The 13,311-nt window shown below is 34.0% G+C and overlaps 2 protein-coding genes across 2 annotated transcripts; one reads left to right on the top strand and one right to left on the bottom strand.

Annotated features, from left to right (window-relative positions):
* The first annotated feature begins 2,555 nt into the window (after nucleotides 1–2,555).
* LOC133680525 (probable mediator of RNA polymerase II transcription subunit 26c) lies at nucleotides 2,556–5,214 on the top strand. The gene is made up of 9 exons (XM_062103530.1): nucleotides 2,556–3,442; nucleotides 3,523–3,591; nucleotides 3,693–3,775; nucleotides 3,894–3,967; nucleotides 4,087–4,136; nucleotides 4,230–4,263; nucleotides 4,373–4,509; nucleotides 4,667–4,766; nucleotides 4,873–5,214. The coding sequence occupies exons 1-9, from the start codon at nucleotides 3,017–3,019 to the stop codon at nucleotides 4,989–4,991; spliced, it is 1,092 nt and encodes a 363-aa protein (XP_061959514.1). The 5' UTR covers nucleotides 2,556–3,016; the 3' UTR covers nucleotides 4,992–5,214.
* A 2,354-nt stretch (nucleotides 5,215–7,568) lies between these two features.
* Nucleotides 7,569–13,088, bottom strand: LOC133668373 (uncharacterized). Its single transcript, XM_062088554.1, has 3 exons — nucleotides 12,539–13,088; nucleotides 10,427–11,930; nucleotides 7,569–9,117 (listed from the first exon to the last, which is right to left on the bottom strand). Exons 1-3 carry the CDS (start codon nucleotides 12,915–12,917, stop codon nucleotides 7,980–7,982), a joined length of 3,021 nt encoding a protein of 1,006 aa, XP_061944538.1. The 5' UTR covers nucleotides 12,918–13,088; the 3' UTR covers nucleotides 7,569–7,979.
* Between the last annotated feature and the right edge of the window lie 223 nt (nucleotides 13,089–13,311).

Below are 13,311 nucleotides of genomic sequence, written 5' to 3'. Positions count from 1 at the left end.
TGATCATGATCATGTTTTTAATACCATTTATCTGTTTTAAAACTTGACCCCACTCCACCAGGTTGATTTGTCAACTAGGTGATTTGATATCTAGGTCGATCGGGTTTTAATAGCTAGGTTAGAATTTGTTGGTTTTTATTTTATTATTTATTTTTTTATAAAATAAAAAAATAGAATTTGTTCCGGCTTTAAAAACTATAATTTTATATCATTTCAAATTTCATTTTACATTTTTCGTCGACATGAGTGGGAACAAACCGAAATACCTGGCTTGTTTCTCCAATTGTTCTTTTCCATTAAGAACTCTTTTATTACTACTTCACTCATAATATTTATTACATTTGATCCAGCTTAATTATGTACTATCTTTTTTATTAAATACCGTTACTTGATATTTAAAAAAATTGATCCATTAATTCAATAATAACAACTTTTTTTCTTTTAAAAAGATATTGAATATTTTAAAGTGATTTAACTATATATACTCTATATTATATGCTTATGTGTGCATATATTAAGTATAAAGCTAAAAGATGTGGGGAGGAAATTGAATATTTTAAAGTGATTTAACTCTATATTATTATTTTTTCACATCTATTAGTATTGTGAATTACTATTATAATTTATATTTTGTTTTCTTTATTTTCATCTTTTTTTCTCTTTGGTTATTGATTTTTTAACTTAGTCTTTATATTATATTTTTATTGAGATTTAAAGCTGATAATTTATTTTAATTATCTTTTATATGGTTATCGCGGTATTAAAAAAATATCTCAACATCAAGTTGGTATAAAAACAATATCATAGCAATCCAATATAGTCTATTTATTAAAAAAGTTTAGTTTAATTTTTTAAAAATTCATTTTTTTTATTTTATCTTTCATTATTGAAGTGATCAAGAATTGAATCTTATAATTTATTTCGTTTATTTTTCTATAAAGTTATCATAGCTTTTTTAAAAAATATCTCAGTATTGATTTAATGTTTGATTTTACGGCTGTCTATTTTTGTTATCATATAGTTAGATAAAAAATAGTTAAAAAAAAGTTATTAATTCAAATAGAGTTTATTGGTTTGCGAGTTTGACATGTTGACTCGAGTTACTCGATTCGCGGGTTTGGCGAGTTTACCCATCAAACCTGATATGTTTTTTTTATTTATGTTTTGGTCCTTTAATTTTTTTAATTGTTTTTTTATTCCACTTTTCTTCAATATTGAATTGATTGGGAAATAGAATTTATGGTTTATTTTTACATACTTTTTATAGGGTTATCATGATCTCAAATAAACATCATTTTTAGTATTGATACTTGGATTTGCAAGCCTTTATTTTTATTATGAAATTAAATAAAAATAATTTTGAAAAACAACAAAGTTATTAAATTCATTTAAGTCCATGATTTAAGTTGCAGGGTGACTGAAGTCAATCCAATTCAACATTATCATCATAAAGTTTTTTTAAAAAGATATGCCATATTTTTACCAATCATCAAAGTTATCTTTGAACCCATTAGATTGATTGATTCACTTTGGATTAGCTCCAACACAATTTAATTGAAAAGTCAAGCTAAACATATAATGGAGTTGATAGATTTTAAAATCAAACCGCTTAATTAAATTTAATGATATTGCAAAAAATTCTCTTAATAATTTTTTTTCAAATAGTTGGATTTACAGCGAAGTGTCATCAAGTTTGCTATTACATATTCTAAAATATGTATTAATTTAATAATATCATATATGATAAATATTTATTTGGTCTAGTAACTAGGTGTTATATAATACAAATATAAAAATAGATATTTTATATATTTTAAAACAAAATTAGAAATATAAAATTACTTTTTATAACAATTAAAAATGAGGTAATGGTATTGAAGATTCTAGCGGCATCACCCATCCTATGGGTACAAGGTGAAAACCGGTTCATCATTATTGAAAGCAAAAGAAAGCACAATTCTCTCTCTATCCATCCATCCACTACAAACCAAAGTTGGCTTTTTTTAAGAGGAGGAGACCAGAACCAGATCATAGAATGGCATACGTCAGCAAAACCCGAAATCAAAATGACGGATATAAAATAAGAGGAAAAAAAAAAAAAAACAACCATCTTTATTTTTCAAAGAATATATCATAGTCTGTCTCAACGGCCCAAATAAAAAAATTGATCTAAAATCTTAGCTGGTTATTTTTAAGAAAATAAAAATTGATTCAATAAATCTTATTTAACTTTTTTTTTAAAATATTATTTTAATTAATACATATCAATTCAAGTTAATTTTTAAATTTATGTTTGATATTGTAATGTAGAATAATTTTTTTTAAAACAATTTACTTGCTGATATATATATATATATATATATTTTAATTTTTTACATGAATGCATTAAAATGATTAAAATATTAAATTATTAATTCTTTTAAATAAATCACATTTTTATAGAGGGTTCAAAAGCGGAATTGGCATGGTCAGATTAATAATTTTGCTTTATTTTTTTTAATATTAAAATTTAAAACCATGTTATTTTAAGTGTAAAAAAAAAGAAATTCCTTTATGCCATTAATCATTCACAACTCAAAAAACAAACACAACAATACTATAGAAGTTTCTCCTCTAACCCAACCCAACTTTCTTTCTGTTTAACTCTTCCTTCTAAAGCTCAAATCTTTTTCCACTTCCATTGATAAAAAGACAAGCTTTTGTTGTTTGAAAGCTCATTATTTGATGAAGAAAATCTTGGTGAAACTTTTTGTTACAAGTTTTGAGGTTTAGATCAAAATGGGTTTTGTTTACAACAAATTTTTTGTTATTTTCTTGTCCAAATTTTCTGTTTTGTATCCTAATCTTGTCTAGATCTGTTGATGGTGTGTTCAGTTTTTTTCTGTTACTAGAAACAAGAAAGCCCATTTGTCTATATTTTTGGCAGGCATAGTGATATAAATATATATTAAGACAAAGACTTTCTTGAATTTTGAAGAATTAAAGTTTGATCTTGACGGAGGGGGAGCAAGAAAGGATGGATATTGATGATTTTAGATCAATATTGGAGAGTTCAGGTGTTGACGTTTGGACTTTTATTGATACAGCAATTGATGTGGCTTCTTTGGATTTTGGGTCTGAATTGAAGAGAAGGAGAGATGATATTGTGGCGAGATTATTTGCAGCATCAAGCTCATGTAGTAGATGTAGGGACCGGAGTTTTGATGATATTGACATTAACAATACTGCTAATGGGAATGGAATGAAGGATCTTGCAGAGAAAGAGAGTAGCCATGAAGAAGAGAAAGGGAGAAGGGTGTATGCAGATTCTCCAGTAACACCAAGGTCCGTTAATGGTGATGGTGATGGTGATGATGAGGAATTGGATCCGTTTGGAGGGTTGTTTGATGACGAGCCGAAGAAGATTTTGGATATCAAGCAACAGCTTGAAGATCTTGACCAGGTTTTGATTTATTTTTTTTGCTGCTTTTTAGTTGGGGGGTGTTTGGTTTGACTTTGGTTTCTTTTTGTGTTGTGGTTTAGCCTGAAGATTCTTTGGTTGATTTGCTTCAAAGTTTAGCAGATATGGATATCACATTTCAGGCACTTAAGGTGACTGTTTGAACAATTTTTCAACTTCTATTGTTGCTGTGTTTGTTCTTGTTGGTGAATTCTTGTTGCTAATTTTCTGGTTACTGTTTAATGGTGTTTAGGAGACTGATATTGGAAGGCATGTGAATCGATTGCGAAAGCATCCATCTAATGATGTTAAGAGATTAGTGAAGCAACTTGTCAGGTATTGAAGATACTAAGTTGTAGAAAATATGAGTTTCTGGCAGTTTCTTGTATTATCTGCTTGAATGAAGTAGCAGTGAAAATGTTTTTCCTCTTGTGGACTTGGTGATTGTGTCCAGAAAATGGAAAGAAATTGTAGATGATTGGGTGAGGTTGAATCCACACGGAGAGCGTGCATCCTCTGGTTTAATGGGTAACATTCATCATCATTCACAAATTTTCTTTTCTGGGAAAAACTGGTTATAAAGTGGAATAGTAAAATTGAAGGGATTAATGAGTTACAAATGGAAGTTAACGAGCATGTTTCTGCAGCTTACGGGGACTCACCTCAGCAGAAGATTCCCCAGAATGGCCGTCACCAGGTAAAAGACAATCTTTCCTTGTGCCCTTGAAAAGTTGTTGAAAGTGCCAAAAATTCTCCCTTCTGTTTCCTTTCTAAGATTCTGTTTTTTCAGGTTCCTGATTTTGCATACTCTCCCAATCCTCACAGTGAGTGAAGAATCGGTTTCAAAGTTGGATTTGGTTTATATTTCATTGACCTTTTGCCTTTGATTAATCTGTTGTCTGTTGCCCTTCTATTTGCTAATGTCTTATGTAGATGGGAGTTCTGGATCAGACAGGAATAATTCTGAACCAGAAAGAAAACCAAAACTGGTTCCTCTTCGAAATGAAGCTCTGACCAAACCTATTAAAAAATCAGTTCCTGCATCTTCATCTGCTCCTCACAATGTACAGGTATCAAGCTTATGCATTTATGTTTGCCTAAAAGAAGCAGAACAAGAGCATCCCAAATAGCAAATTTATATAGTTTACCTGTTCTGAAGATCACACAGTCATTGAGATCACCATTTCACTGATTTTTTTCAAGGACTTGATATCTATGTTTTTGTAGAGACAAAGAGAACAACCGAAAGAGAACAAATTTGATGCTGATCAAAAGTTTGCCTCGGCAAGTAAAAGGCTTCAAGCGAATTATAAGGAAGCTGAAAATGGTTTGATTTCTGTTCCTTGTTTTCTGTGTGAATTTGGTTTTCTGAAGTTCACATTGTACAATGTTACTCATTGGTAATTGGTGTCATGCTGCTTTGCTTTGTGAAGCCAAAAAACAAAGAACAATTCAAGTGATGGACATTCACGAGATACCGAAACCCAAGAATAAGAATACCTTCTTTGCAAAGAACAGAGGTGGTGGTTCTCATCAAGGGAGGCACTGGTGATTTTTGGCAAAGAGATCACGCAATGACCTCCATACTTGAAATCTGAGGACCTGTGGGGGGCACTGGAAAGCCGGAGTCCATTTTATCCTTTTATATTGTTTCTTTAAGAGGGGAAAACCTCTAATTTTTTTCTTATGATAAGAAAAAACCCTTAATATAGCTCATTGGAAAATAGGTTTTTGAGGTTCTCATTTGAAAACAAAAGGAAAGCAATCTTCCTTAATTTGCCCTCATCCCCCATCATAGAAAGAACCCTTCAGGGAGCTCACAAGAAAATAGACTACTGTTGTGGTTCTCATCGACAAACTGCCATGTGAGTGATGACACTAGTTGGCCTAGTTGGACTTTGTTTTTTAGGCATAGATAAAGTTTTTCTAAGGTTTGTCTAGATTCTTCCATCATTATCTTGAGCTTAACAAGGAAATTGCTTACATCTCCTAGATGATACAATGACCAAATCCAAATGCTTACTTATGATAATGATAATTAAAGGTCAAGGACTTTGGTAGGTCCAAGATGGTGGGGATTAGGTTGTTGATGACGGGGGAGGGAAGGTTTGCACCAGCCATTATCCTATTATTAATGGGTTTCTGGAAAAAGAATGGATGGGGGGATGCTAGTCAAATTGCCTTAACAGGCTACCCATTGCTCTTGTTGGAGACTGCTTTCCTTCAACACCTGGACTGCTATGCTTTGGTGGGTTTCAATTCCTTTTTTGAAAATCTGTTATATGAATTGGTTTTTTCTTCTTTTTTTAACTGTTTTTTAGCAGAAAAGTTAAGGCTTCATAGCTGTTTCCCAGCCACCAAGTAAAGTCACCAAGCTTGTAATGACAGGGTTGATCTTAGTCAAGTTGCCTTAACAGGCTGTCCATCAAATAAGGTCATCAAGCTTATGATACGCGGCAACCTCGTAATTTACCAAAAACATGGGTATGATTAGAAAGAAGGAAAAAAAGTCATGATATTATCTTTTTTTTCACAATAATATATATCCAAAAATTGAAGAACATGAAATTCCCCATCTTTTTCAAAATAAAATAAAATTATGGGATCCGACTTTGAGACTTTATACTCATTAGGAATACTTTAAATGCATGAAAATATTTCTAAATTGCTAGTCCATGAATCGTATACCTAGGTTCGAATACAGGATTATTTTTGTTGAATCTTTAAGTCCTTGGATCTTGATTATTATTGTAACTTAATCCTTCATGTTTGAAAATCTATAATTTAATCCTTTAACTCTCATGGAGTATTGTATTGTTAAAATAAAAAAGTTTTGTTTTTTCTCTGGATCCTCACTATATATATTTCTTAATAGAAATTTAAATTGTTAAAGGGCACATTTGGAATTGAAAAGAACCGTTAATAAGAGTTGAGGGACCGAGTTATTGATTATTCAAACACAAAGGATTAAATTATAATCATGTTTAGAATCGAGGGATTAATGAATAATTTACTCGTTTCTTTTTCATCAATACCACTTCAACTATTGTATACAGTAGAGCATGAGGTAATAATGCTTATTTTTCATTTTTTTTTTCAATTTTGAAGAGGATTAAATTGACTAGACTCCCACTCATCAAAATCTAGCAATGTTACTAATATGTAAAGAAAATTAAATTGAGTCTTTTGGATAATGTTTGATGACAGAGACTTTTTAGGAATAGTTCTTTATTGTGCTCGTTGATGCTGATTGATTGCAAAAAACATGTAAAACAACAGGAGCAGGGCACAGAAAGCACTGAATATGGCTGTTTTTACATCTTTCCTGCTGCTTTCATCATTTGAAAACAAATCAATTACGTAGTTATTACAACCAGCTTGGCAGGACGCTAAAGAAAAATTAACTTAAATCAAACTAGTTTAACCTAATTAGATCAACAACAATCCAATCAATTCAGTCAAAATCATGTTCAATTTATTATTATTTTTTTAAATGATATCAATTTGATTTTTTTTAAGAAATTAAAATTATTAATTTAGATTAACCTTCCTAACTTGTAATCTATCAAGCCAACTTAGTTTAACTTTTATCAATACTGTCAATTTTTGCCTCGTCACTTCCACTCATCGACTGTTATTACTCAGTGCAACACAACAACTACAAGACAGGAGAAGACCACTGCTCTCCTACTGTATTGGCCATTGAACTGAGTGATTATAGATTGGTCCTAACTAGTCTATCCACATGCATGGAGCTGATCTGTTAACAAGGTCTTTGGCCCTTGGTTAAAGGGTGCTTAAGCTACCAAGGTAATCTAACCCACCTTTACTGGTATGGCAAGCACGTTGAAACATGAAAAATCTGATACGATCTTTACCATATGTGATAGATGCTCATTAAGGAGTTGAATCGGAGAAACCAAGCTACTTCATCAAAGCACAAGGAGAAAGAAGAATATTTACCAACAATTAACAGATAGTTAGGTAGAAGAAAATCATAGGTGAAACCCTGTTAATCGACCTGGAAAGAAAAACAAGGAACGCAAATATAAAAGCAAATGAAACTAACGGGACACAAGCATAGACTTTGACCGGAGATTTATCTAGTGTGGATGGGAATAATTCCTCATTAACAAAAGATCTATAAAGCAAAAGTATATTGATGGTAGCCATCTCAATTCTCAATCTGGAACAAAACCATATATACTGACCGCGTCAATAGGAGAAAGCCTCAAGGTTCCTTGCATGTAGATTACATCTGTGCAAGCTTAGTATATAAAATAGATATATACATTAAAGGTGATTCAAAGGTATTATCTCCCCACCTATAATTATTTCCCGCGAGCACAAAAAATAATTGATCATCTCTGGGGCATCAGTTATCCAACCTTGGTAATAAAACACTTGCTGAAAAATGGAGCTAAAGCATTAACAAATCCAGGGAGTGTCTAGAATTCGCGGCTAAATACTGAAAAAAGGAATCTCACCTTTGCTAACACTCCACAGGAAGACCTTGGTTGCATTTACTTCTTAAGACCTATCAACCTTCCACCCTAGACTCATTTGGTTTCTTCAAGCTAACTAATATGCCATCAACTAGCGGCTCTGTTTTGTTCTCTACAGGATCTGCAACAAAAGAATAGCTCTTTTGAGGTCTTTGTGAAGTTTTGATCTTCGTGCCTAGTCTGGATGAATAAGATGACCTCAAACCATTTGTGAAAGAATCAAGCACACTTTCCAGATTTTCTGGCTGATTCTTATCGTCACCTTCTTTACTGTCATCCCATGAATCAAGCATTTGCAGTAGTGAGCTGTTTTCATCAATAAATCCAGGCTTTGCCTGCCCTCCAGGACGAGTTACTACACCAGACTCTTCTGAATCTGAATATTCATCATCTGAGAGAGGAGATTCATATTCAGGATATGGTTGCCTCATTCTTTCACCTCTTCTTTTCATCCCTATTGCTGATTGTATTGCCATTTTTCCAGAACCCATGTTGTCAACAGGACCAAGTTCTTCCCATGTAGAGTCCAATTCATCATCCTTCTTTGATGCATCAAAGAACTCACTTTCTGAACTTGTATTATCAAGAACAGCTCTGCCTGTGCTTGAACGTTTAGCCATTTCATTGCAAGGAATGATAAGATTGGATTCTATTTTCACCCCAGGCATTATCTGAAGGAAGGATGCCAACTTGGGGTAACCGAGCTTTTTGGCATCAAGGTTATAGCCATACCTCTCAAGGAACAGCTTTCTAAATGCGTCCATATTATATCCTCCAGGAAATTCCTTCAATATCTCTTTGACAAGCTTTTGACAGTCACCTAGTATCTCACTCCTAGACCTTTCAGAAGGGTTTTTAACAGAGACAGGTGAGGACACTCCAGTGTGAGAAATGCTCTGACTCTTTTTATCTCCATGTCCTGGTTGTCTCCGCAAGTTAGACTCTGACAGGGCGCTCATAAATATAGAACTCAGTCCATTTGAAGCACGAGAATCACCCACAGTACTCTGTGCAACAAACCAAGAGAGCTTGAAAGGGAAAGCTTCAGATGGACATTCTTCTACCCATTTCTTCTCCGATATTATCATATCCACCAGTTGAAGGACATCACTTTCACTCAGAGATCTAAGAACCAAAGGTCCTTCCTTTTGCAGATTTTGCGCTAACTGTTCCCTGACAAATCACAGACAACAGAAGTATTAACATATGACACTGGCTGCAACTGCAGTTTTACTTTTTCTACATGTTCTAGAAATAAAAATCAATATTAGCATACTACTGTACCAAGCTCATGAGAGTTCAAAGAATAAAAAATTGATGCCAAATGAAAAGGAAAATTGATAAATTTCAGGGAAAATGCAGAATGCATCATGTGGTTTGGAATTTTTGCACTTGATGACTATTTTAGAACGTGTTGCTCCAATGTCCTTAGAGTTTTGTCTATAATCAAAGTATGATTAACTTTTCTGAAAAAAATATGCAACAAATGAAAACGAGCTAACTCAAATCCTCATCATTAAATTTTAAAATTTAAAACTTACAGTTATGAGAGGAACACAGATACATTTCCAATAATATTACAAAAGTGAATAGTGAACACTGAAAATATTATGTGCAATTGTTCGTTATTTAGGTTTGATACACCTGTTTGAACTTGCCAATATCCTATATAAATGAAAAAAACAGTGCAAAGAAAAGCTTGTCATGTTCTTTGATACTTTTCAAGTCAATGCAGAAAGTTTTTGAACATGTGGTAATGAAGTGGCTAATGTGGTATTGATGCATCTCTTATGTGGTTCTGACATGGCATATCAGCCACATAGATGCCACCTTAGCAACCCACCAACACCGGCAAGCAAAAGGAAGTGCAGGATACTGAAATGCTTGCAAAACAAGTCTCTCACTGAGGTGCAAAAGCATCAGATCAAGAGATGTAATTTTGCAACCTTTTTTTTTTCCTTTTTAAGGTTATTCACGTATTAAGATTAAAACATTTCATCAACCTCTAAAAATCAACCCTTTCTAGAAAATTGAAAGAAAAAAAAAACCTAACCTGTTTAAGGATTTCAACTTCTATAAGAACAGGACCTGACAAAAACAAAGTAGATTTCACGAGATAACCTAGCAAGTTGACCTGACAAAAACAAAGTAGATTTCACTAGATAACCTAGCAAGTTTTCTGAGTCTTATAAAGATGGAAAGTTTTGTTGGATGAATAAAAAAAAGTCAAAATAGCAAGCAACAAGAATAATTATTTTGCAAAAAGTAATTTTTGGAGAAGAGGGATATAAGGAGTTTGATATGCTTTTCCTGATACCTTTCAGGTCTTACTGTATGTGGGTTTCTGGTTTTATATTTAACCTCCTCACTTTGGTAAAGAAAGAAATTGAACCACTGGATGACAAAAAAACTAAAGTAGTTAATTAGCTACCATTACTAGAACTGTAAAAATAGAACAATAAAACAAGTAAAATTCATAAACCTGGTCCTGGATTGTGAGATAACAAGTGATCCTCTCTTCATGACAATAAAAGATTCCATTTCTCTCCAAAACAAATCCTCAGAAAAAACTTCAGGTTTCCTCACATCACTCTTCATGTGCCCATGTATTACAGTAGGTTGATCATTTGATGCAACTGCACTATCTCCCCCAAATTTACACCAATCCAATATCTGGTTAAACAAACCTGGACTTTTCCTCAATATTTTAGCATGTGGTTCAGAACTTGTAGCAGTTTTATTCTCCCGAGTTGTTTCCACAGTGGGATCCACTGGATCATCAACCTGAGATGTAGAATCCATGCTTTTTTTCTCAATATTCTTTTGTGGGCTCTCACCAGAACGATCATGTTCTGCCAAAGTGTTCTCATTTTTCTTCACCAAGTTTTCTCCAAAAGATTCCACCAGAACATTCTCGCTTTTCAATTCTGAATCATCAACCTTGCCACCAAACAATCTTCTCCATAATTTCCTAAAAAAGCCCGCTTCAGTTGAAGAAACATGTTCTTTCACAGCAGGCAGATGATCCTCAATCATCTTTGCATTAACCGTTTCTGCCTTTTCAGCAACTGCAGGGGGTTGTTCCATTTGTTTTGAAGGCTGGGGCTGTACCATTTGTTTTGGAGGTTGTTGAATATTCATTTTGACAGACTTCTCAGCAAGAGAGGGTTGGTGCATAATTGTTGGGGGCGCTTTTAAATTTGGCTTAGGAGAAGAAGGCAATGACAACTTCCCATCCACAGACCCAGAAGCAGAAATGTCCTCACCATTTGACTTTGAAGACCTGGTAATGTGTTGCCTTCCATTGTCAACAGCAGTAGGTGTAGACTTGCACGGATTGAGCTGAAATGGTTCAGGATCTTTTGTAGTGGCACAATGTACAACAAATCGACCATCACCATCACTCTTGAGCCTCAATATATGTGGCATGGATAAAAGAAAGCGGGAGAACTCTTTATATCCATACAAGTCTTTATCAACAGGCACACTACTTTTTGCCAACTCGCTTTGAAGGTCAGTAATTGACATTCCTTTTGGACATGAACTCAAAATGTGACAAAGCTGCTTCATAACTGCTTTCGGAATTGGACGAACTGCAGACTCTGAACTACCCTCAGGTTTATCCTTGACCTTCAAACATGTTGGTTGCTCAACAACTGCAAAGGGGTCTTCTAGTGGTCCCTTATAATGGACATACCAAGAGGCAAAGGGACCATCAGGGGGTTGGTTAAAATGCTTTCCAGATAGGTTTTCCCCTTTGACCAGAGAATCCCACTGCCACATGATGCTTGCAGCACTGCAGAGAACACCAGGGGCAGTATCTTTAGCAGCAAGCAATATATTGTAGTTGTTCATCCTCAAACGGTGTAGAACATTTGCAAAGTCCCTATCACCAGAAATCAGAAAAAGATGGGCAGGTGGCGGATTTTGGGAAACCCAACACATAAGATCAACGAGAAGAGACCTGTCAGCACTGTTCTTTCCACCTGCATAACCAGAAATTTTGCAAAAGCGGTAGAGCCATTAGAAAACTGAGTAAATTTCAGGCCATCAAGGTATTTTCTTTAAGATCAAACAATCCTACACTCTCAGCCATTCTAACAATTCTAATGAACCTGCAATTTCCTCAACGCAAACGGCATTAGCTTTTCCACAACACACCATATAGCATTTTTCTTTGTCGGTATTTGCAGAAACTCATAAAATCATATCCCAGTAACACATTCAGCAACATAATACCAATTAATTTTTTCCCTTTTGATTTATGACACATTTTTCATCAAATAAAAACAGGCATAACTCTAATACTCAACTCAAACTTTTCACTTGAAAGAAAAAGAAATCCACTTACCAAAAACTCACAAAAAGCTGGAAACTTTATTTAATAAAAGACCAAAATTAAACAAGAATATTCACTATCAGTTTGACCAAACACAAATATCCATTAACGTTTCCATCGATTCACCAACTTAATCAATACCCAATTCCAATTCTTTTCACATACCCCACAAGAAAACTACCAACAGTTAATAAAAAAATACACAAAATCCAGAAAATTTAATAAAAAAAGATCCAAGATGATCAAAGAAAAAACCATTAGGAATGTGCGCCAAGTTGATCCCAGTCGAAGAAAGTGCTTCCTGGTTAGCCCTTGAAAGTTGCGAAACATCACCAAAAGCTGTAATTTGAACAGGCCCTTTAATCCCATTACCCCTAAGAGCTGCAGTAATAGCTTGAGCCACTCTAAAAACATTAACCCCACTTGGCACATTGCAATTCTCAATATCCCACCACACTGAAACCCTAACATTTTTCGAGTCGGAAAGCGAATGAGAGTAGGAGTGATGAGGTGCTAGTGATGATGTTGAGAAGTGCGAGATGAAAATTGAATATGGAAATAATGGTGAAGAAGATGGGTTTTTTGAAGTGAGTGAAAGGAGGGTTTTTGAAGAAAAGGGCTTGGAGATGATCATGGTTTAGGATTAGGTTTAGGTTTAGGGTTATTTTAGGGTTTTGATTCATTCCATGATAGGGTTTTTGGTGATGATAGTGGTGAGGGTTTTTCAACTTTGTCGAAAGGGAAACACTCTCACATGGTGATAGAAGAAGAAAGGATAGAAGTGTTAAACCCATTGCAAAACCCTAATTCACGTGATTTGCAGGTGGTTTGGTGTTATTGGATTATCGGCAAAATGAAAATTGGTCCATAGTTTTGGGCTTAATGGATTGATTTTTCTATATGTTTTAGACATATTAGGCTATAGTCTCCTAGCCTGTTTTTGGGCCCAAAGTTCATAAGTTCATACTCCAAAGCAAGCCTGATGATAAAATATGAAGAAATCTTCCTGGTGAAATTTATATTTGAGG

Source organism: Populus nigra, chromosome 1 (genome assembly GCF_951802175.1).
Source record: "Populus nigra chromosome 1, ddPopNigr1.1, whole genome shotgun sequence".
Lineage (NCBI taxonomy): Eukaryota > Viridiplantae > Streptophyta > Magnoliopsida > Malpighiales > Salicaceae > Populus > Populus nigra.
This window is presented reverse-complemented; position numbering and strand designations above follow the sequence as displayed.

What these genes read in the sequence shown, in the direction of transcription:
- LOC133680525 (XM_062103530.1), top strand. Translation starts at nt 3,017, where the DNA reads ATGGATATTGATGATTTTAGATCAATATTGGAGAGTTCAGGTGTTGAC. An exon ending in TCACATTTCAGGCACTTAAG is followed by an intron (nt 3,592 to 3,692) that starts GTGACTGTTTGA and finishes AATGGTGTTTAG; the next exon opens with GAGACTGATATTGGAAGGCA. An exon ending in CTGCTCCTCACAATGTACAG is followed by an intron (nt 4,510 to 4,666) that starts GTATCAAGCTTA and finishes ATGTTTTTGTAG; the next exon opens with AGACAAAGAGAACAACCGAA.
- LOC133668373 (XM_062088554.1), bottom strand. Translation starts at nt 12,917, where the DNA reads ATGATCATCTCCAAGCCCTTTTCTTCAAAAACCCTCCTTTCACTCACT. An exon ending in CTTGGCGCACATTCCTAATG is followed by an intron (nt 11,931 to 12,538) that starts GTTTTTTCTTTG and finishes CTGGTTATGCAG; the next exon opens with GTGGAAAGAACAGTGCTGAC. An exon ending in ATCTCACAATCCAGGACCAG is followed by an intron (nt 9,118 to 10,426) that starts GTTTATGAATTT and finishes GTGATTTGTCAG; the next exon opens with GGAACAGTTAGCGCAAAATC.